Source organism: Nannobrachium achirus (genome assembly GCF_963921795.1).
Source record: "Nannobrachium achirus genome assembly, chromosome: 8".
Taxonomy (NCBI): domain Eukaryota; kingdom Metazoa; phylum Chordata; class Actinopteri; order Myctophiformes; family Myctophidae; genus Nannobrachium; species Nannobrachium achirus.
This window is the reverse complement of record NC_137817.1, coordinates 26,080,634-26,106,276: the sequence shown is the minus strand read 5'-3', so window position 1 is coordinate 26,106,276 and position 25,643 is coordinate 26,080,634. Positions and strand designations below refer to the sequence as shown.

The 25,643-nt window shown below is 41.4% G+C and overlaps 1 protein-coding gene across 1 annotated transcript in view; it reads right to left on the bottom strand.

Moving 5' to 3' along the window:
- Nucleotides 1-24,111, bottom strand: part of LOC308290010 (HHIP-like protein 1) — a gene marked incomplete at both ends in the record, with an annotated part of 29,696 nt that extends 5,585 nt beyond the window's left edge. The window contains 6 exons of the mRNA XM_080731788.1: nt 267-379; nt 5,497-5,640; nt 5,988-6,113; nt 7,012-7,297; nt 7,739-8,018; nt 23,803-24,111. Coding sequence (XP_080587914.1) covers nt 267-379; nt 5,497-5,640; nt 5,988-6,113; nt 7,012-7,297; nt 7,739-8,018; nt 23,803-24,111 — 1,258 coding nt within the window. The remainder of the gene's footprint in view (nt 1-266; nt 380-5,496; nt 5,641-5,987; nt 6,114-7,011; nt 7,298-7,738; nt 8,019-23,802) is intronic.
- Nucleotides 24,112-25,643: the final 1,532 nt, after the last annotated feature.

Here is a 25,643-nt window from a genome sequence, read left to right as displayed (position 1 = left end):
CAAATGCAATACAATACAATGCAATCACTGCAATACATTGTTGACATCTTGACTGAGCATAAACTAATGCAAGCACATACATGGAATGATGGAATCGGTATTAATGTCTGTGCTTCTAGTAAATCCATATCCAACTGCTATGAAGGTGTTATGAATGGTTTGAGTGGAGTTCCAGTATAAAGTCTTACCATATATAATGACATTAGATTTGTTCTGTGTCTTGGTAGATGTAGTGGGCCACTGTGTTTATTTGGCACAAGCCTTACCTGGGAGTGCTTCCTTCTCCTCCAGGAAGGGGTTGTCTGAAGGGATACTGTAGGGGGTGCCATCATCGTTGTTGTCAACATCAATGCGAAGAGCCTTGCCTAATAGAGTGGACCTTTACAGCAGCCAGTGAGGGGACAAAAATACAGATGAAAAATGAGATTCCACCAAAAATTACGAACATAATATTACCCAATAATACCAGTATTACCAGTATTCTTATATGTGCCATGATGAATTGCACATCTGGAATCATGCGGCCTGCACAAATACATTTGAGTAGGCCCTATTTGCGACCGTAGGGAGAAGTTAGTATCAAAACCTCTAATGTCATGTCAGTGAGTCAGTCAGTCACGCCTCATGTCACACTCCATTATATGGCCGTCCTTTGCCCTTTTATGCCCATATATGGAGATCCCTGATATCATCAATATTAAGCCCATATCTGGGAATGCCCATATATCTGTCTCATGTGGTCTCATCAAACCTCGCCTCTCGCCCTTAGGGCGTCTTAGTATTAATACTTTTGTAATTTGAATTTTTGCATGTTTTGCCTCTTGGTCATTTCTTGCAAATGTCAAATGTCTCAAATCGTCAATCGAGGATTTAGATTAGAATATTGTGGTGTGGTGTGGTATGGTATGAGGAGTTGTATGTATTGTGTGGCATTACATATACCATAATGCCTTGCAGCTGGAAATACTGTCTGTACCTGAATCTGGTTTTAGCCCTATTAACCATTTATTATTCAGCCCTAACCCATTTCTGATTAAAAAGTACCTACAAACTCCTTTAATTACTTTAAAAACATTGATACATACATGTTCAGAAGACATTAAAGAATGACATGGATGTGCTTAGATGATTATCTTTCATTTTGTGTTGCATCTTCCTTTGTAATACTAAACCGGATTCCACTACATAGACTCCTTTTGCTACAGTAGGCCTTATGCACTATTCAGTGGACATTATTTCTTCTCTTTATTACAATCTAGTCTTCTCCACGATTCACAATAAAAAAAATCTATGATCACGCAACCTGATAGATGATAATATAGATAGAATTGTCCTGCTTTAAGATTATATTTGATGATTGCTTGATGTATTTTCTTTTCTACAGGAAGGAACCAACTGTATAGCTGCACAGTGCGCAGACCCCCTGCAACACCTGCATCTTCATCATGGGTTCGTAATCTGTCTGTCTGTAGAATATTTTCATATCCCATTATTGCAGTCTAGCAGTGATGTACAGTAGTCTCTGTAGTCTCGGCCTAAAGATATAATGCACTCTTACACCCAACTTCTTCAGTCTCTCTTCCACCACCGTCATCTTTTCCCTTCTCCCTCTTCCCATCCTCCTCACTATTTTATTCCTTCATTCTCCTTGCTCTTGCCTCCCCATTCTGCCCCTTCTCCCTTACCCTCCTTACTCCTTTCTTCTCTTTCCATCCCCCAGCCCTCCTCTCTCCCCCACATACCAGCAGTGTGTGGTGGCTCGCAGAGTGTAGAGTCAATATTAGATTTGGCAGGGTGTAGTCTCCCCCTCATGCCCAGCACAACTAATACAAGCATGTCAACAAAAGCTCTCATCACTTACCCTTAGCAACAGCAGTGTGGAACCCAGCTTTTCTACGTACATGTAGAATAGGCCTTCTGTTGCTAAGAGTTGTGCACCTGCACGGACGACAATCGATTGGGTCCCAATTCTTAAATTTGGGTTCTGAACTGAAATAGTTTGAGCAGCTGCATCCCTGTTTCTTTTTTTTTCCTTTTTCAACTTCTCTACTCTAGTTATAGCGTAGAATCCAGAGAGAGAATAACAGTAAAGAGACATAACAAAGGCAACACAACACCATCACCATCAATGCGATAACGAATATTAAACACACCCATTTAGTCGAAGAAATTTTACTATGACTTGGATAAAAAAGCATAGCTATGCTTTGGCTATCCCTGTTTGGGGAAGTACAGTGTTTTAAAGCTTGCAACACTCATTCATTCAACACCTACTGTAGTTCTCCATACTGTAGTAGTATGGTGGGAAAGTAGCATCCATGGCCAGACAAGTTTGCGGTTCAGACAGTTGGCCTGGTGAATGTCACACGCTGGTTTTACACTGCCCTGACTTACCACTGCACTACGAGACTGAAGAGGTCAGATTGTGTTTTATTTTTGCTGGAAATTGGCCTCGAAACGGCCCTGGATTTACCCTACTGTATATGTATTCTGACCGAACTAACAGTTATGGCTGCTTTTAGCCTTAGTGTGGAAAAATACATGAACACATTTTTCAACTCAGTGAACCTTGTGGTACCGCGACATCACTGTTGGAAAAATACAGAATAAAAACGACTGAATAATCTATCCTCAATAACCGTTATCCTGAATTCCAGCAATTCCCAATTTCCCACCCTACTTAGCCAATACTACCATCAGCCACAGTAGCAGATCTGTCCCCTCATCTTTGTGTACTAAGGTTGCAAAAAGCAGTGATGTGATTTCCAGATCAGGATTTCAGGCATATTAGACCAAAGATTCTGACCAGATCAGAAGAAATTCATGCAGATCCGCTAAATGGACCCCCCATGGACTGAAACCACCAAACAATGGTGATGTATGTATTTAGCAATGATTGCTAAGCTCATTTTATGTGATTGAAAATCATGATTCATCTACTGAACTTCGTATGTTGCTTGGTATGTACTTGATAATTGAAAAAACACAAATACTTTCTTATATTGGTATTTATTTAGACGGAGACCTCAGTTTTTTTCAAAAGTAGGTGCTTTTGTGCCATAGACGGAGATCTCCGTCTATTATTGGTCTTGATGAATTAATCTGATTAATATCGCCGTTCTGTACTGTCCGAGCGATCCTCGGTTGCTATGAGACGAATGCATGCCGACATAACCCGGAAGTGAAAATCACTGCTCTATAGGGTTCAATTCTTCTTCTGCAGAAAAAAATGAGCTTTCCTCTGGTTCTGGCTTTCCACAGCACCACGTGGTCCCATCCACCCACTTTGTAGTGGTGCCTGGGCGGCGCTACAACAACAGGATGGAAAAACGTTGTCCTTACTCATACAGACCACAGCCACAGTGTGCTCGGCAAAGAAGCACAGAGCACACGCGGCCATGCGCGCAAGTGCGATCGCCGTCGGAAAACACGGTAAAAACACTAAAAACGCTGGTAGTAAACCGCTGGATTAATTCAAAATAGTTGGCACGGATTGTCAATGTTATTATATTTAAACAATTAGAATTTAAAATATATTACAACATTATTATTATTAATTATTATTACCACTACTACATACCATTATTATATACTAATAACATTATTATTATATACAGATATGATTAACACTTTTGCCTGCAGTGGTAATTTAACATCAAAGCCATCAACCATTGTGGTTCAATCAGGTGTGACAGCCAGTCAGCATGAGGAATGGCAGTTGTGCGCTATAGGTGCTAAAAACTAACTCACCCGTAAAAGACATTTACAGACATGCCTTCATGACTGCACAACAAATCAATACATCCAAGCATGCATACATGGAGTAGAAGACAGCTCATTCATACGTACACAAACACAGTGGATCCATCCACGTAATGCACATTCACTTCAAGAGGATTCATCCCTGGATTCATCCTTGTACACACACACACACACACACACACACACACACACACACACACACACACACACACACACACACACACACACACACACACACACACACACACACACACACACACACACACACACACACACGCACAAATGTACCTAGTGTGCCAGTGTTGTTAAGGTACTGCAATCCATTAAGTGTACTGTATGTACTGTATGGTCTTGTATAAATGTTCATACATGTATGCATGTGTTTAAAATGTAGTCGTAGCGTTGCCGTTTACTAACCCTGTAAAAGACTAACGATGGCCTGAAGTCTCTGAAACAGGACGTCCATACATTGCGTGCATACGATGCTTATGGCATCACATTATCTTTCATTCTACCACTTTTTGTGGTCACATGTTCAGATACTGGATTCTGATTGGCTTAAAACGGTGGTAAATCAGTCAACAACCTTGAGTTGGCTCATGGACCCCGCCCACTGTTGTGTTGCAGTTGTATAACTAAATGACCTTGCAAGTTACAACTGTGTTTTCTTTCATTTATATGGTAGAAGTGGTAGAAAAGCAATTTACCATCCGAGGGTCACGGGATTTATCACTGTTTCAGGGTTGTTTGGCACTCTGCTTCGCCTCGTGCCACAACCAGTGAAACAGTGGTAAATCAGCCAACAACCCACTTCCTCTCATGGTAAATGGCCTACGTATCTCATAGTCATAGCTTCTATATTTCTGGTCATTTCAAAGGAACCAGTTTCCTTCCTTCCTAATACTAATAAATGTTAGTTTATTTGTTAGTTTTCTTTATGGGAAAAGTCAACAAATACCCTTTGAATTGATGTGTAACTGTTTGATTAAACTCTTAAAACAAATGATATACTTAGATGACTGTGGTCCCTAAGGCTATATATCAGATTTGCTCCTTTTTTCCCCGAGCACCAAATCTCCGAAAATAGCTCACAACAGTCACTATTTCTGCCGACTGTTCACCCCAGAATAGGGATGCTAGGGTTCATGTGGTTAAGTGAATGTGACACCCAACCAACCATAAACCGCTTACAGTACAAGCCGAACTGAACATCAACATATGATGTCATTCTCTACCCCATCATTGCTGATGTGAATGGGTCTGACATCCACCCACCACTTTCCATATGAAAGCGTTTACAGCATTCACAGTAGTCTGTAAATGTAATTAATTCCCTCCAATGAACAAGACGCACACACACGACACAAACTACAATAATAATAATACTTAAAAAAATGCAATGGAAATTGTTCAGTGAATTGGATTTGACACCCACCCATTTAAAACATTGGGGTCCTTCCTAATGGTAGGACAGTGATACCAAAGCATAAGATATCATGTCCATATGAAACATGGCATGTTCAAACTTGGCAGAAATGCTATTAATTTGTGCAATATAAATATATATATATTATATATATATATATATATATATATATATATATATATATATATATATATTAAAAAAATCTTCTTGGATGGATTATCGTTGCAGTGGAGTTATACCTTTTTCAGTTCAAAATGAATAATCTTTCATGGGAACAGTAAATTGTGAAATTATTTAACAGTACGCACTTGTTCTGAGAGTTCCCAAACTTCCCAAAGGGATCACCGGCACGTCCGCCATCACCGATGAAGATGTACAAATAGCCATCATGTCCAAAGATAAGCTGTCCCCCGTTGTGATTGGATGCTGGCTCCACCACTTCCAAGAGAGTTCTAAACAGAAAGATGGGCTCATAAGGAGGTAAACGTATACTTTGTGCTCATGTATAGTATATGCACACACAACAACACACAAATAGACACAGTGATAACACATATATACAGTATATACAGAAATGAACTGCCAGCGCACCCAGACATACTGTACAAAGTCACATGGAAACATGTATGCAGTGCTAAACACACACACACGTGCAGTTGTGTCATACTTTAATTGTGAGGATGTCAAAACGTACATAGCTTTCTGGCCCAATATATGAGTTGCTACAACCTCAAACCAAACCACATCCTAACCCTAAGCTAATTACCATTTTCTCTTCTGAGGACCAAGAAAACTTTACCTCTCAGAGGAGTGGTCCAGTTGGTTGTCATCATGGGCTGACAGCATGAACTCACTGATGCGAATCCTCTCCTCCTTCTTGACTTTTACAGAGTAGTACACGTAGGCCTTTCTGACCGTGGAAAGCCTAGGTATGGGCAAAGAAGCAGTTTCAGTAGTAGTCAAAAGTAAAAGCCATATTTGACTTTGGTTTGGTGTTGGGCTGCAACTACTGATGATCTTCTTAGCCATTATTCTATCGATTATGTTTTCAATTCATTGGGGAAAAAAAGTGTTTTTTTCAGAAATTATTTTAAGATTTGTATTTATCACCAAATCAATGTGAAATCATGGACTAAATGTATTAGTCTGATTCACCACTTATGCCCTGCTTTATATTTCATAGTATCACTCCAAAATTGCCAAAATAACTGATTTACAAGTTAACCGTGTCGCGTCATGGCACTACATTAGTTTGATTAAAGGACAACTTGAGTTTTTTACAACAAGGGTTCATATTTTAGATTGTAATTAAATAATATAAAAGATGAGTGTTAAAATTATTGGTTTTAGTATTACTATGGTTTTAGAGATTCTTATTTCAGTGGTTGGGGGCATGCGTACAAGTGGCTAAATATGTCATTTTACACAGAATAAGCCCATTCCCAAGATACAATGCAACCTTTCATGGTTGGATGTGACTTAAAGGGGCTAGAAGTGTTACTGTAAATAGCAATAGAGAAACTGCTGGGTTATTGTGTCTAAAAAGACATATTTAGCCACTTGTACGCATGCCCCCATGCGTACGCATGCCCCACATTTTTGCACGGTAAACGCAATAAAACAATAGAACGAAGCAAACGAAAACATTTTAACACTCACTTTTTCTTTTCTCTAATTACAATCTAAAATATGAACCCTTGTTGTAAAAAAACAAAGTTGTCCTTTAACTATTGCAACCCTAGTTTGCAGACATACAGTATAGACCTACATGTCCTAGTCATAGTGAACATGGGTAGAACATCCACAGTCAGAAAGCACAGAACATGAACCTGGGGTGTAGGGCTATGCAGAGAAATCCCCTCTCGTCCCCAGCCCAGGGCGAGGTGAGGACCGCCTGGGTAAGGTTGAGAAATGGCCGGTCGATCCTGGAGCCATTGGCGAGATACACCCACACGTAGCCCAGCTGTTCCGCCACAAAGAAGCGGTGGGTCCCGTCATCGGCGTGAATCATGGCCACAGGGTTGCGGAGCCCGTTGGCAACCTCCTCCAGGCACAGTTCCAGACAACCGTCAGAGTCTTCCACCACTGAGCCCAGGTTAGCGTTTAATTCTGCAAAGAAATGGGGTGGAGTACAGAGATGAGAGCTGTGTCACTTGTGTATGTATGTGCAAGAGAGGGTGAAGATAAACAGACACATCAGACATGAAAACAGAGATAGTTGAGGGATTAAGTTGTACTGTATGTGCGTGTATTTACCAATTAAGCCCTATTTTATAGTTTCAGAAATGTTCTGAGATAACCGGTCTATAAGCTCACAGCTTGTAGATCAGCTATTTTTTCACTCTTTGAGAATTTGGGGTAAATGTTTGAAAATACATTGTTTTGAAAAACTATTTGCCTGTAATCACATGCCCAAAATCAGGATGCCAGGTTAAAAGTGGTAAGGCAGACAGACAGACAGACAGACAGACAGACAGACTGAGAAAAAAACATGTATTCCCAGAGACTATTTATTAGCACTGTTTGTGTTTTCATACATACATCCCCTACCTGCATTCGTCAGTACATTAGGGTAGCAGTATTGATTGTCCTTCAGCTCCAGGAAGTCGCAGAACCTTCCCCGATCCTCTTCTATGCCCACGGTCACGTTGGAAATCCGGGCCAAGGTTCCAGGCCCCATGCCCCCGATGCCTTCCAGCAGCACACTGAGGGTATTGCGGCACTGTTGCCAGTAGTCTGAACAGTAGTCGCCACACAGCCCTGGGAGCACCCGCATGGGTGTGTTGGCATCCTCTGCATCGTAGAGATGGGCCGAGTACGGTGAACACTCCTGAAAGGGGAACGTAATATTCAATGTCATACTTTGAATACCGTAAAGATGGGCTGCATATGGTGAACACTCCTCAAAGGGGAAACTAACACTTCATACTTAGAATACTAGGGGAAAACATATAACTATATATGTACAATGACTGCACAGTAATGAAACACATTTACAGTAGATAAAATAAAAGTTAACAAAACAAAAAACAACCCCATATTTATTCACACATTGACAGTCTCTTTCCTCAGCTTCCGTACATTATAGACAGTAAGACACAGACCGATGCTGAGCATCTATTAAATGTGTCTCCAACTGTTGGTCAGCTGACCAGGGCCAGTCTATAAGCAGCCAGAGTCTTAAAATGTAGGCAGATTTCAAAGGACCTCAAGAAGGTCCAGTCAGTTATTAAGTCAGAGCCACACGGTGCACACCCAGCATGGCCTGCCCAGGCAGGCACGGCACTCAAACCACTGCACCATGAGGTCAGCGGGTGCCTTCTCATTCACTCTGTTGTATACTGTAGGTATATTAGGTGGTATTCATCATGACCAAGGAATGGAATCATAGCAAGAGACACTGTTACATCATCGTCTTTCATTCATTCCAGCTGGCAACATTGCAAGAAATGAAATTCTTGTATGTATGAATGAATGAATGAATGATTTTATCCTCGTGTCTGGCTGCCTTTCTCAGCCCATCCCTTACGGGATTATTCAGACACAATTTAAAGAACAGTTTTTCCAGTGCCAACATGCTGACACAAAAAATAATGAACAAAATAAAGTAATACCGCATACTGTATACTTCTGATCAAAAGTACAAAGATAGTTTAGTAGTCCAATATTCTGAACGTATACTTGTATTTAGAACACCCTGAACAGTACAGACATAATAAGCAAAAAGCAGTAAGGTAGCCAGGTACAGTACAACTGATTTTGAAGATATATTTTTTGTATGTATTATTATTATTATACAATACAGTATATAGAGCAGTCTCATGTAATGGTGTATTAATGACATCATCATGAGTCATTGAAAACCCAGTTAAGCAATAATGATGAGAAATATCTGACTTGGGGCTATTGAAGAGAGAAGGTCATCCCACAGCTAGTATTTCTGGTGGGTATTGTCAGACCTTGTTTATGCATGGCCTCAAAATGCCTTGATGTCAACGCATATTTAGCTACTGTATAGTAACTTAAATGGATGGTTTCCGTTTGCGTATGAAGACAGACAACCACAATGACGTATGGCAGACATCCGGCTGTTATGTTGTATCCCAATTTAGCCATTAGCTTGCTGCATATTTACCATAGATCACGTTGGTACACACAGCTTTTGCTCAGCAGCACTTTGGCAATATTTGTCAGTAATGGGGTTAACATCAAATCAATAATGATTTGAATGTATTCTATAACTTTATCTATTTTTTTTAATACTTTTTATTGCAATAATTTCAATTTTACATTTCATATTTGACATTTTATATCCATATATGCAATTATTTTCTTTTCTCTTTTTTTTTTATATAACCACGTGCAAAAAATAAACCACCACCTACTTAACAACACAATAGGAAAATACATAAAATAAAATAAAAATAAAATAAAGAGGCTTTTTCGTTTGACGTCCGTGCCTAAAACACCCTTGGTCTGAACAAAAACACAAAACAAAATGGATCGAAACAAAAAGAAGAGGGGTTTAACTTTATCTAAATAACCTAACTGTAGCTATTTTGACAATCTGCATCCAATTCATTATTAGTAAGTCAAAAGTGGACATGAAGTATTATTGCAGTAGAAGCAAAACATAAACCAGCATGTTTATCATGATAATCTAACTTTATGGTGAGACCGATGAAAATGTGAAGGACAATTTGGACCACTGGGCTTTTTGTGTGACAATCTTTGCAAATCTTTGGTCAGCAATTCTGAAATAGTAACAATTGAGAAAATGTATTTTTTTATTTAACCACTTGAACCCCAGTGTCCATATGCTGGGGAGTGTCATTAACCAAAAATTGCAGATCTACAAGCCTACAACTTGCCCACACAATTTGTACATTGGGTATTTTTTAGAGATTTGGGGCCCATTTTTTTCCATGCATGCCTTAAGGTGGTTGCACACTGCACTGCATGTTTTCGTTGTGTTTTGGAAATCCGAAAGCCGTAGGCCAGGGAGAGAGAGAGGAAAGAGAGAGAGACCAAGGTACTCTGCGAAAATCGGGAAAAATCAACCCTGGTCCGAAAATAAATACGAAACGGGCGGCAGTGTGCAAACGTGATTGACATAACGTGAGGTTGATTTTTTTATTCTTGCACTCCGAAATTCACTCCGATATTCGGCCCGAAAAACGCAGCAGTGTGCAAAGACCTTTACCCCTCCCCTCAACCCTAAACTTTTTTTGCCATTTTTACTATTTTGAAAAACATTTTTTGAAATTTTGAAATGGCTGATCAACAAGCTCACAACGTGTTAATGTAGATTGGCTATTGAAGTATTTTTAAATGTTTTTCAAAATAGTAAAAAAATCACACCCGTGTGAAGTGGAGCTGTGTGTGTGTGTGTGTGTGTGTGTGTGTGTGTGTGTGTGTGTGTGTGTGTGTGTGTGTGTGTGTGTGTGTGTGTGTGTGTGTGTAAATCATGTGTACCGATTTTTGTGACATTTGAAGAAAATATGTAGGAAAAGGAGCAAAAAGTGTGTTTTGGAGAAAATGCAAGATGGCGGAAAATCTATCCTGGCGCAAATGGGCGTGGCCTATATGGGGAGATGCGTCTTGACCCAAGGAATCCAGGGAAAAAGGATTTTTTTTTTTTTTTTCCGATCTACGGTTCAAGAGTTACGGGGCAAAACGTAAAGTGGGCCGTTATAGCGCCACCATGAGGCCGAGTGATGTAATTATTTTTTGATTCATTCTTAAAATCATTATGAATCTCCTCTCCGAGGTTTGAAACTGTAGCTCCTATGGTTTACGAGAGAAAAATACTTGAAAGTGATTTCTTGCATTGTCCCATTATAAGTCAATGGGGACAATTAAGCGTTGTTTTTTGCCGATTACGTCGGCATGGTAAGGCGGATCGGAACGAAAGGTAATAGAACACCATTCCCGGCCGAGCCGCACATTTTGATGTATATATTGCGCGAGTGGCGTAAATGGTGCGGCACTAGTTACGCGCCGAAGTCAGGCTACATACACACACACAGACAGACACACAGACAGACACACAGACAGACCCACACAGCCACGTATAGGGAGCTGCACACAGCTCCAAAAAGGAAGTGGGCGACTTCAACACCACATAATAGAAGACTTCACATACTGTACAAGACCACACATACAGTATAACTCTAAATCACACCCGTGTGAAGTGGAGCTGTGTGTGTGTGTGTGTGTGTGTGTGTGTGTGTGTGTGTGTGTGTGTGTGTGTGTGTGTGTGTGTGTGTGTGTGTGTGTGTGTGTGTGTGTGTGGATCATGTGTACCGATTTTTGTGACATTTGAAGAAAATATGTAGGAGAAGGAGCAAAAAGTGTGTTTTGGAGAAAATTCAAGATGGCGGAAAATCTATCATGGCGCAAATGGGCGTGGCCTATATGGGGAGATGCGTCATGACCCAAGGAATCCAGGGAAAAAATATTTTTAATTTTCCGACCTACGGTTCAAGAGTTACAGGCCAAAACGTAAAGTGGGGTGTTATGGCGCCACCATGCGGCCAAATGACACAATTATTTTTTATTTAATCCTTGAAATCATTATGAACCTCCTCTCCAAGTCTTGAAACTCTAGCCCCTATGGTTTGCGAGAGACAAATAATTGAATGTGAGTTTTTGCAATTCCCATTATAAGTCAATGGGGAAAATTAATTCACTAATAAATTAATATCAATTAAACTATAGAACCTTTCTCTTAGAAAAGTAATAGCCCACGATTCCCGAGTAAGCCGGTCGATTTGACATATGGCGCGAGTGTGTGGTGGCAAAACTGTGGGACTAGTGGCGTGCCGAAGTTTAGGAAGTTCAGGCTACATACACACAGACACACACACAGACACACAGACAGACAGACAGACACACAGACCCACACAGCCACGTATAGGGAGCCTGTGCTTCACACAGCTCCAAAAAAGGCAAAGAAGTTTAGGGATAAGGGGTAAGGCATGAATGAAAATATAGCTGTTGGTGTGGAACAGTGTAGATGGAAAAAAGTGGTCCAAGTATAGATGTAACAATTCACTAAAACTAGGGGGTAACCAGCTAGCCTTGTAAACCACCCACTTACAGAAAACTGATTGGATCCGGAAGTTAGTGGTTTACGCGGCTAGGGGTAACCACATCTCTAACCAAATAATTATATCGTCGTTGTCGTGTGGAAACCTTGTATGTCCAACCCCTTTCGTTTCGTAGCCGTTCTACAAGCACACAACGCCTCACACCGCCATTTGTATGTTTATACTTAACGAAAAAACGTACACATTTAAAACTTGGAGAATCTAGGTTTCTGCCCGACGGTGACGATATTAGGCTTCTGGAGGTTTTCTTCAGGGCCTGTCAAATATCTTGCTACGGTAGTCATCTGTAGATAGATGTGGATAGCCAGGCCAGTGCCATTTCTAGGCTGCACCACTGATGAGGTGTGTGTGGCGTAGCATGCTTTGATGTAGCCATATGTCAGTGTTAAACAGTGCCTTTGACTCTTTCAGCAGAGGCCTGTGATTTTCAGTACTGTTGAAGCGAGACAGTAAGCAATAGAGGGCAGCTAAGATTAGTGTTTGCATGTGCGTGTGCGTGTGTGTGTGTGTGTGTGTGTGTGTGTGTGTGTGTGTGTGTGTGTGTGTGTGTGTGTGTGTGTGTGTGTGTGTGTGTGTGTGAGAGAAAGAGAGAGAGAGAGAGAGAGAGAGAGCTGTACGTGTGCTGGAAATGACCCACAAGGCTTTGCAAGAGTGGAAACAACTGTAGTATACTAAAACACCACATTAGTCAAGCTCATGAAGTAGAAGTGAGGGGAAGAGGACTTGTATCCACAACTTTCCAACATCCCATCGTGCATTGCGCAGAAGTTGCACGGAGCTTCCGGTGCTGCAGCCGAGTGTGATCTACAAGCTCACAACGGCTGCATCTGCGACGCGACGTGAGCTTGTATGTCTGCTGTTAACCGGAAGTGTGGTGCAAAAAAGTCTCCAGTAAATTTCCGCGGAAAGAGGTGGATAGAGTTTGTAACAAATCTGCCAGTGTGTCAACAACAGCTTTGCCTCCTCCTCCCCAGGTATCTTCTCACATACTGCGTCTGATGCCAGTGCATTTTCATTGTAAAGTATGTAGTAATACTGTTAACAGTGTGGACTGCAGAGTCTCTAGACCCATGTGTTTGTATAAGACAATATCAAACTCTGTTATATTTCCGTTATCACCGCCAGATGTGGGCCTTCAGTGTATACAGCTAGCTCAAATAATGTTTGCATCACTTTAAACAGAAATTGGTATCTGTAATGAATTTGTCAAAGAAAAATAGCCATTGTGAGTCTAACAAGACATTTGTTGTTACCCAAGAGGACATGGAAGCACAGCATGGGGCATTGGGGCAGGGAAGATGGCATGGCCTGTATGGGAAACAGCCTTGGATCAGACCAAAGACAAAAGCTGCTCTTCAGTCTCTGCCAGTTTAAACTTTTGATTATTGTGTTTTTTGGAATGCATGGTGACCACCAGCGGACGGAAGCCTCAGCTTGTGTACGAGATAATGTGTGCTGTACTATGTGCCATTGTGGGATTCTAAGATCGGGCAATGTCTGTTCCTGCAGTGATTATGAAGTTGGAATGCCATTGCCGACAGTAAAATAGAGATAAACTCTAACAGTGAAGAACAAATGAGCATTTATTTGAGTTGTGGTGTTAGCGTGGGCTACATGGATGTATTACACCCAAGATGATTCGGTCGTCGACAGAGATGGTTTCCGTACACAGCACATGTTGACAGGCACGTAGCGCAGCTCTGTGCCAAGCTCAGAGTACAAAGCAGGTTGTTGTTATTGTTAGTTCCACACCAGAGCGGGCGTATCTGTCCCATCAGCTGGGCAGATTATTTATATCACCATTCACTCAGTGTCTTTGATTTAGCAGCGTGAAGGATACATTAGGCCTAGTTTCCTTTCCCACATGCAACAGATCAGGGCCACACCACACTGTAGCGTACTGTAGGCTAGTCTTAATTCTGTCCCCATATGACCCTTGCATGTAGGCATGTGGGAACCAGTACAGCACATCTTTTGTTCTGGCTGAAAGGACTTCATTTTGTCTTCTGTGATCATAAGGAAGAGTAAATACACCTAACAACTGACAGCTGTTTTATAACAATGGATTCACCACAACCAAATGTCCTGTCAGTTGTACTTATAGCACGCGGTTCAGCGGAGATGCACAATGAACACTAACTAGGAGAATACCGTCGCTGCCGGGCAAACACCTTGTATGTCCAAAAACATTTTGGGGAATGTAAAAAGAACATGTGTTCCAGTGGATCCAATTAGGAATTATTCACCCTTGTTAATCATTGGTTAAATCAAATATTTATATAAAATCAAAGACAGAATAATCCACTTTCAACATCATTCAGAAATATCAAAAAGAGCAGATCTACGAGCTCAGCATTGTGAGCTTGCAGATCAGCTGTTTTTGTTTCTTTTCTTTTACATGACACTCTTGTACAACACAAAAGGTTATGGAATACGGATATTCTTCCTGACAGCAATGATTATATTAACTGTCTGATGTCTCTGTCTCTCTCTGTCTTCATACCACATTATACCGTACCACTGTGTTTGTGATATTTGATGAGACCAAGGGCCAGGGTAATTTGGTTATATTTGTGACTCAAAGGAGTTGTAGAATCCATATTATGGAAATCACATGAAACCAATGTGTCCATGTTGTCGTACTTTGTTTTAAGCCAACGTGGGAGAGAGGGATGGCAACCAGATGAAGCTGTGCAAAATGTGTGGACCAGCATCCCTGAAGCACACACATGGTGAGAATTAAACACACGCACGCACACACACACACACACACACACACACACACACACACACACACACACACACACACACACACACACACACACACATGCACGCACACACATTATTGTATTTATTGGCTAATTTGCTGGTACGGCTATGTGTGTATGTGTATACACGTCTGTGTACACCTTATAATGGCTTTCAAATCTGGCAGTGCGGCTAAAAGCAGTAAACCTGTCAGGTCTAACAGAGTGGTTCATGACGTGGCATTTGGAGACCTGTGTGAGACTGCGTGAGATGATCTGGGAAGGTAACTTGAGGACTTTTAGGGCTTTAAAAGGGAAAATATATGCACAAATAACAAAGCTTGTGGTTGGTTGGTAGACATTTCATGAGTCATGATGACTTAAACGGATTGAAAACCACTATCATTATTTGAAATGGGTGAAGGGCAATGACATTGTCTTTTTTCTTCAAACCTGTAGAGTATGTTTTTTTTTTTCAAGTATCATTGAATACTAAATTCTGATTGGTCAATGAAGGCATTCTGCGGCCTATTATCTCCGGATAGCAGTGTACAGTATATACTACTAGCCCTTACCCGTTCAAAGATATGAGCTCTGAAATGATGTGCAGTGTGTGGGTTATGGGGTGCACTGTGCACAAAGTATATGAGGGATGGAAAGTAACTTTAACTGGTGCTTGCATGATAATATGTAGGAGCATCAATGTAAGAAATACCTGTTTTGTTTAATGGCTACAGAGATACTGTGTACCGATCTGCATGATTTTTGGACAACATCTGCAACAGGGCCAGACATCCCCCCCCCCCCCCCCACACACACACACAGCTGGTTAAACATGTTGCCTCATGCTAGATGCAGAATAGATAAGCCTCATGCTAGATGCAGAATAGATAGTATATACAGTACACCATAAAAATGCTAATATACAGCATACGATTTGTGAAAGTGACAAACGGGCTTCACAGTTATGTCAGGTGTGTTCATATGCTAATGGTGAAGCGATTTCAGATCAATTGCTCCAGCCACTGAGGAGAAACGCTGTGACAGACAGACACTCAGACAGACAGACAGACAGACAGACAGACAGACAGACAGACAGATAGACAGACATTTGGAAAATTATATGTTTGATATATCTCTGCTGTCAGGCCAAAATGTACATTTTCCAGAAAATGAGGAAAAAGTGGAGTTAGGAGGTTTTGGCCGAAGCGTTCAATATTTTTTTAACCAACACATACATAAAGGGTGTTCAATAGCACTGATTTATGGGGGGAAAAAAGAAAACAAAATCCAAAACCTAAAAAATGTAGTTAGCTGGTTTTGGCCTGACAGCAACAATATACAGTCATTTACATTATACATTACGTTTTTCAGAAGATTGACAAACGGGGAGTGGGGCGCACAAACTTTGCACTCCTTGAGCAAGACGCTGCTCCTGATGTGCAGGTTGGTGCCTTGCATGTTTTCCTCTGCCATCGGTGTATGAATGTGTGAGTTAATGGGTGAATGTAGTGCACAATCTAAGCGCTTTGATTAAAAGCGCTGTATAAATGTACCATTTATTATGTCATGCCCAGAATAGGGAGGAACTCTAGGGTTTATGAGGTTAACAATAGCACCTCTGCCCTGTTTCCCATGTTAACATCTTTTTCAGATGGGATAAAAAGAGTTAACTGTGAGCTTCTTGGTTTAACTCTACTAGACCTTACCCGTTCGAATATATGTGCTGCAAAATATGTGCAGAGTGTGGGTTATGGGGAAAGTAACTGTAACTGCATGGTGCGTGTGTGAGAATATGTGGGAGCATCATAATGTAAGGAGCAGCCCATGGATGAGTGTATATTTATGATGGATACAAATAATTTAACAGCAAAATTAGGTGAATAGAAGTATGAGGATGTATTTGCTCCACATAATTGCCAGACCCATGAAATGGGTAGGCCTACATAAGCAAATGTCGGTCTGTCCCTTTTCTATATAAAGGGTATATATGATGATGACATGATGATGACATGCCTACAAAAGGCATGATGTCATAAATGATGATGACAGACAGGGGGTCTGGCACAACCAGGTTGACCTGGTCTAGTTTTTCTATACCCGTTGGAAGATGAGACACACATCACCCGTTGCATGCGTGACCCATGCAGAGAGAGAGAGAGAGAGAGAGAGAGAGAGAGAGAGAGACTGCAACATTCCTAACTGTGAGAGCCCGGGGCTACAGATCCCATGGCCTGGAGGAACGGACCGTAACCCTGACAACAGGCTGTAGAGCTGTAGAGTGAAGAAACGCTAATAAATAGCTAGAATTTGGGAAAAATGAAATTCGGGCTCCGTCACCGTGTGTATAATGCTAATGGCCAATGCCATGTTAAATTTGAGATCAGTCGCTGAAGCGAGTGAATAGATAATGCATTTTGTGACCTACTGACTGACTGACTGACCTCTCTCTCTAATTATAGTATGGATGACTCAACAAAGAGTCAACAGAAAATACCTCAGAGGGGAGAGAGAAAGCGGATTCTACCCTTGCAGACCTCCAGTACGATCTAGTGTGTAAGAGACTTTTTTAAAAGAGACAAAGAAAAAGAGCAAAGAAGAAAATTCCCCCTGGCCAAAGTTTGGTACAGACCACATCATTAAAACAAATGGGCAGTAAAGTGAGACAGAGTACAGTAAGTACACAAAGAGAAACATCATGGGAGAAAGAGAGAAGGAGAATGCCACATGTTCACACAGCCTCCCTCTTAGTCCAGAGTCACTCACTACTCACTTTAGTCCATGCACTATGTAGTGAGTTTGCCATTTTGTAGTGAAGTCCAAATTTCTAGTAGACTCATCATACCCCACAATAGATCATGAAAAGTATTGTACAACTGATGGTATAGTAGGCTATACGCAATATGGATGATGGTATAATGTTTGTTTAAAGGTGATACACCATGAAATTTCACTTTTCCTATTTTAAAACCTTTTTTTGGGGTCCCACTAGCACCTTCTATCCTCACAAAGTCCCATTTCTGACCGTTGTGTCTTTCTCTGGTTTTGGGAAGGCGGAGGTTAAAAGCATCCCACGGGTTCTCAAAACAGGCTGTCCAGATTTGCTGCCGTCGCTGACGTCATCGACGTCATTTTTGAAATACATTTCAAAAAGATTTTGGGGGGGTGGCGCAGTTCAGGCCAAAGGTGGTACTGCAGCTGAAAATGCTCTGAGAGCCATTCAAAATGAGAGAGGCTCTCTATTCAGGAGTGGTAATTTAGCCTCAAACCTTTTGAAAAACGTTTTTGGGACATAAACAATATGACATAAATACTTTTTAAATGCATGGTGTATCACCTTTAAGGCTTTAAGCACTATACCATCATGTATTGTGCTGAAGGAAAGATGGCATTTGTGAAAATGCACAGTTTATTACACCAAAATCAATACCGGTATTTAGTATGGATTTGTCCACCAGCCGACAATAATATCGCACCTTTTAATTGAAAGTGTTCTTTTCATTTTGCTGATTAACTCACTATAATCCTCTATTGACCAGTGAACACCCAACGTAATGAGTAGGACCAGTGGATGGGTAAATGTCAATGAGTTTGTACACGGCACAAGAGTTTCTGACTATAAGAAAGATTGTGTGTGATTAGTCAGAAATCAGAGTCTTAACTAATGGAACATTTCAGCACTGAAGTGAAAGTGAATTGAATATCATCAAAGTTTACATTCCTTACTTCTCCTGAATGTATGCTATGCTGCCCGCTATACAGTAGTTTACTGCTGTTGGATGAAAACATCATACATGTACAGTACCTATCTAGCGTCAATGTCTGTCTGTCTGTCTGTCTGTCTGTCTGTCTGTCTGTCTGTCTGTCTGTCTGTCTGTCTGTCTGTCTGTCTGTCTGTCTGTCTGCCTGTCTGCCTCTCTCTCTCTCTCCCTATCTATCAGTATCATCTCTTGTGACAAGAAGAGGAAGTGGATGTTTTGGTTGGTCAGTCGACTTGGGGTTGATGACAAGCCCTCTTCTGTCTTACTAACACACACACACACACACACACACACACACACACACACACACACACACACACACACACACACACACACACACACACACACACACACACACACACACTTACTTCCCCCTCCCATGTCTCCTTGATATCAGCGCCAGGGAGATCCAGCAGTGCAGCTCAAACAGAGGCCTCAGTGTGGTGGGTTTACCCAGGATAAGTAGCTTGGCAGTGGTATAAGTTGACCTCCCTGGGGGCCTCCTCTCTCTCTCAGACCGCTGGACAACAATTTACAAACTGCAGTGGTACTTTGGGTTTTGGTGCTGGTTTCAAAAAAGGCTAAAAGTTGACTTAAAGTTTGAAACAAAGTACTTACTACTTTCTATTTTAAAGTAAAATGGGGAGATGCAAACATGTTATATTGTGGTGACTGGTGATATGAATAATCATCACTGTCAAGTTCTTCCCCCCCCCACACTATTTTCTAATGCCTAGGTTCTTACCCATGTTAACCCTGGCTTCCTTATTTCTGGCATGACATTATAGATGAAAATTTTCAAAATAAAACATGTAGACGGCAAAAATAGCATCTACAAGCTTGCTTGTCATTCTGGTATTCTCGGTTAAGCCAAACCAGATGCAGGCTTTCACATGATAACAGCAGTGTTTGTGAGTCACAAATGTGTTATTTGGGCCCCCGGCTGAAAACACAGCGGTATACCAATTAACTAAATACACTTCTAGACATTCTTACTTCAGTACAGTATATCGTTGCTGTTGGGTAGACATTTGTCATGGAAAGATCAGATTGAATTAGTTGGTAAGAAAACAAAGCAAAAAGGCGATTTCTTTCACCGTCTAAGATCTTTTGGTGCTAATAAAAGTCCTTGACTCATTTGAAAACAATTACCACAAACAAGAACATTTTTACAACGTGTTTAATAAATAAGACTAGTATACTGAATAGAGGGTATGCACGTGACATCATCATACCTGGGAGTCATGAGGAGTCAGTAGGAGTCATGAGGAGGAGTCAGGAGGAGTTTCCCAATGAATGAGCGCTTCCAAACTCCAATGCTTCTTGCTACTTTATGTTTGCCACTCAGTCTAGATGAGTGGCATATGGTGCAATGATGCATACCCTCTATACCAGAGGTTCCCAAACCTTTTAGCTCGAGACCCAAAAGAGAAGTTAGACGTTTGCCCGGGAACCAAACCAGGGAAAACAGCAGATCTACAAGCGTTGTGTGAGCGTTGTGCGCGGCTATTTTCACTACTTCTTAGACATTTATTTTCTAATTCTAAATTTGGAATTTCTACGATTTTTTATTTTATTTAATAATAAAATTATTTTGAAAAATCGTTGGATCTTTTTCTATTCTTGAAAATCTTAGCTTTTTTGGGAATGTTTTTTGAAAATATTTTGAAATAATAATAATAAAAACAAAATGTTGGAAGCCAAAGATTAAGGGACCCATAAAAACCGTTCCACGAAATTTGGGAACCAGGGCTCTATACTGTCACCAAATCACGAACTACTCAGCTTTTCAGTCATTTTTTGCAGTGTTCTGATCTCTAGCCATTTTTCACTGTGTGAATGACATTTTTAAGTCTTCTCTTAGTGGCAGCACTGTTATTTGACCCAACGCACAGCCAGCGCTCCTTGGAAAGAACTACCGTAGGTTATAATCACATATGATACAAACCTATATTTAAGCCAAGGCATATGTCACTCAAAATTGCACACTCATAGTGCATGATGATTTCAATCTATAGACAAGACAAGGCACGTTTATTTGTATAACATATTTCAACAACAGCAAAGCAATTCAACATGCTTTACATCAAACATGAAGCATTGAGACAATGTAAGTCTTAACAATCACATTACTCCAGACATTGTCCAGGCAAATGCATCATTTGCCCAGAATGTGAATTGAACTTTATACAAATGAAATAATCTTGTTACACAAAAATGTCATGTACTGTATATTACTGGTTGGTACGACACCAATAGTGGATCTTTGAGTGTTATTACACAGTATTGAACATCTGCATGATGCTTATTTCAGAATACAGATTTTAACAACACTAATTCTGCTTCTGTAACTACTTGTGAGTAGTTAACTTTTGTTGTTTAGTCTAGTAAGTATGAATCATGCCTGTCTGTCTACTAAACAAATATGCTCAGGGTCAGGGAGGCTGAGGGATGGCTTAGGAAATCTGCAACCTCACAATACTTCACAGTGCGGCACGTCGTCAGTTGTTGGCCGACTACTTTCAGTATAGTAATATATCAGGTATTACTCCTTGTGAATTACATCTGGAACATTACCAGTATCATATGTAAGACTTTGTATTAAGTAAATCATTCTTTGGATTTCCGTTGGATCACGAACAAGTGCCTAATTAGTTCACAGTTCTGGCCCATGCTGTAGGATTGTCAGCTGGTTTGGAATTTGGTTTTAAGTACAGATAGAAGCACATTGTTTCAATGGGAGGTCAGCGTACTCCCACATGGGAGTCTAAACAACCACCAGACAGCCAAGGTTTAATTCCCCTCTGACTAGGCTGTGTTTTTGTCCCAGGATTGTTGACTCTACCACACATGGTGGAGAGGATATGACGGTTTAAATAAACATGTCATAGGAGAATTAGGCCTAGGTGTTTTGTTTAGGGAGAGTGTTTTCTGCTGGTGTTTCAGTCCGAGTGTATCAAAGGGTGCGTTCGGAAATGCGCACCGGGTGTGTGCTCAGTGTAGTGAGTGCCTAAACCCAACCCTAATCCTAACCCTAACCTCAGTAAAACTATGCCTAAACCCAACCCTAACCCTAACCCTAACCTCAGTAAAACTATGCCTAAACCTAACCCTAACCCCTAAACCTAACCACACCCGGTGTGCATTTCCAAACACACCCTTTGATACACTCGGACTGAAACACCAGCAGAAAACACTCTCCCGTTTTGTTTAATGCAATGCCTAAGCCATTGACAGGCTATTGTTGCCCTGTATGACAATTCTTTTTTTTTTTTACTTTCTTCAGTACAATTAATAAATGTTATAATTGAGTCTCAAACATATATGGAGCATCACATTAGTTCAGGCAGGCATGTCAAGCTGGTACCACCCTATGTCACATATGAACACATTATGTCCTTTATCCTAGTTAAATCTAGAATGTATTTTTAAGCGAAACGCAACTCTTTCATGCTACATGCTCAGCACAGGTCACCACCACCTCTACCGCAGCTTTTGGTGATCACACTCCCTCCACCTCCCCAGCCTCCTTCTGTAGTGGCATTTAGGTCAGGTTAGGTCAATTGTGTGGGATTGCATCATGTTTAATATCTGTGGATGTTTAAGGTTTGCCTAGTCTCGCGTAGCCAGACAACTATTCCACAATCTCTGAATGCTATATAGAGTCTGGAACAGCAGCTCCTTAACGGCGAGTAGTGGAAACGGGCATTACCGTTCAAGAAAATATATTTTAAAATGTCATTTCTGCTAAACATGCTTATATGATTTTTATTTATATAATGATAAACGTGTGCGATGTGAGACCGAAACGGAAGTGACGAGGAGGCTTCACTTCCGCTTTATCTCGCACTCATCATTTCTATTCTGGTTTGCCAGACTGTATGCCGGGAGCATTTGGCCAAATCGCGGAGGCAACAGTCTGGCCACGCGAGACTAAGGTTTGCCCCATGAAGGGTTCAAATGTTCAATGTATGTCAGAGAAATGGAGGAGAAACCTTTTTAAAGAGAGAAAGAAAAAAAGGAAAGGATCAAGGAGAGAGAAGAACATTCCCTGGCCAAAGTACAGACCACATCATTAAAACAAATGGGCAGTAAAGTGAGACAGTGTACTGTACATTAAGTAGACAAAGAGAAATATGAGCGAAAGAGAAGTAGAATGCCACATGTTCACTCAGCCTTCCTCTTAACCGTTGTACAAAATCACTCGCTATACTCACTATATACTGTAGTCCCACTACATAGTGAGTTCACCATTTAGTACTGTTGTCCAAATGCATAGTGAGAATTATGCATGCTATATTTATTATGGGTTATCTATCAGCTGACATTGATGTAACTTTTCATTTTGCTGATCAACTCACTATCTAATCCTCTAAATAGAACACCAGTACTTCCTCTGAAGTATGCTGCCCGCTATAGTTTCATATCCTGTTTGTTGCTGTTGTTGGATGACAACATCATCTGCCCACCTAGCTTCTCTGTCTGTCTGTCTGTCTCTGTCTCTGTCTCTCTCTCTCTCTCAGTATCAGTATCATCTCTTGTGGCCATGGAAGAGGAAGAGGATGTTTTGGTTTGTCAGTCGACTCTCGGGCGATGATGACAAAGCCCTCTTCTGTCCTGTCCATGGTAGCTCTGTGTCTTTAGGCTCTGCTTCAGGGGTTTGAGAACTATGTGTCGTGCTTGTGCAGATCTGGAGCATCACAGGAGCAGAGCCTCACCGCCAAATACAATGTGATATAATTGCAATTGCATCTTGACGAAAGCGTCTGCAATAGCATGATTATTCAATTACACAAGGACGATTTTGGCTGTAATTGACAGTTGTCAATTAGATTGTTGTCAAGGAACAGGTGCCCTTCTTTACCTTTTCAATCAGTCAATCAATATGAGGAACTCGGTCTATTGTTTTCATACTCTCACACAGACACTCACTCACTCACTCACACACTCACTCTCTCACTCACTCAAACTCAGAGGTGTGTCGAATGTCTTACCTGACATAGAATGCTGCGAATGTACTTGCCACAGCTGGTGAAGCCAGAGTAGTCGAAGTTGTCCATGATGGCGTAGAACTTGTTGGATATCACCTCATCCTGTTCCAGACTGCAGCATCCGAACTTGGTGTACTCTTTACAGAAGACCAGCGGCTGTGGCGGCTGGAACGGAGGCTTGTAGTCCAGACACTGGGGGTGACAGCTCCCACACCAGGCCTGGAGGAGCAGCAGCAGGAGGTGAAGGAGGAGGTGAGGGGAAGAGGTGCTCCTCTGAATGAGCCAGGGTGCCGTGCTGCTCCTCAGGGTCATGGTGTAGAGCGAGTTCCTCACTCAGGTCAGGACGGCTCGCCTCCACAGCACAGTCAACAGTTTGATGCGGCGGATGCTATAATCTGAGAGAGGTGCTCTTGTAGTAAACTCAGCGAGAAGGTGTTGAGACACCACTATGCCAGGGCTTTTTCAAGTATAGGCTCAAAACGCACACACCCAGGACGTGGGAAGTTAGAAATAGGTGCCTGAGATATTGCAGGATTTCATATTCACCAATATTGTCTATGTTGCCATAGCATTCCCACCTCTGCTAAATGTGAGGATTGGCTTAGTACAATGTGTGGGCGTGTGCTTATGTGCATGTGTCAGACACACTTAACTTTACATCTGCCTGAAGAGTGGGCAGATACTACATATTGTATACCATGATATTATTTAGGTTATCTACATACCTACAGTCCTTTTGGTACTAGATCAAGGATGGTGAACCTGTTAAGAGCGAGGTATAAAGGCAGGAAGCAAACACAAGGTGTGTTCAAACTGAAGTCTGGAAGCATCGAAGTCCATGTCCAAACTTTTGCAAGGTCAGGCGGTTAAACTTTGTAATATCCATCTCATGGCTACTTCTCAAACAGTGGCAGAATTCAGGCAATACTTCCTTCCCCCAAAAAAATTAAATAAAAAAAGCAACCACTTTGTTGAATGGAAGTCCACTTTGTCAGAGAGGAAGAACCACAAACAGAACCAGATTTCTTTGTAAGTCCGAAGTAGTTTGAAGATTCAGTTTCAGCCACAGCTTCTGTTGAATGTTTACTTCCAACTTTTGTGCCTCAGTGTGTCTCAGTGTGTTTACTCTGGACATGTGCTTGCTGGCTCCTAGGGACAAGACCCATGCGCGCAGAGGGAGAGAGTGAAAAAGTGAGAAAGACTGAGAGAGAGAAGCTCTTTCATTCAGCCACGCTGCAACTTAAACTCTCAGATCCCTCCCCCTTTGCTTCTTTCCTCTCCTCTTCTCTCTCTCTCTCTCTCCTTTTCCCACTTGCTTCCTTGCACTCCCACAAAGACACGTGCATTCCTTCACATAGCGCGCGTCCTCATGCCCTAAAGTTACAGCTTTCTCTCCCCCTCTCCTCTCTCTTTCTTGCGCCCCTGCAGCATTCCCAGACAGGAGTGTCGCACCAAATTCTGGGCACTGGGTACAAGGATTCACAGCGGGCCCCCGCACAATTATTTTGTGCTTTAACTATTGAAAAATAGCAGATATACAAGCTCGCTGCGAGGTTTTTTGAAAAACCTATGTTTCTATGCCAGTGGTTCTCAAACGTTTTCATGTGAAGGACCCCCAAAATGATATGTATTTGGCCACGGACCCCATCTCAAAATATTTAGTTCCAGGGACCCTCCCAGAAGCAAAATTTTAGTTACAAATACATATATTCAAGGATTTTCACAACTTTTCAAAAATAGCAGATCTACAAGCTCGCTTTTTCAATAGCTAAAGTATAAAATAATCAAGGCCCCCCCACCTTGGGCCCTAGTAACTCAGTCCCCCCCCCCCCCCCCCCCCCCCG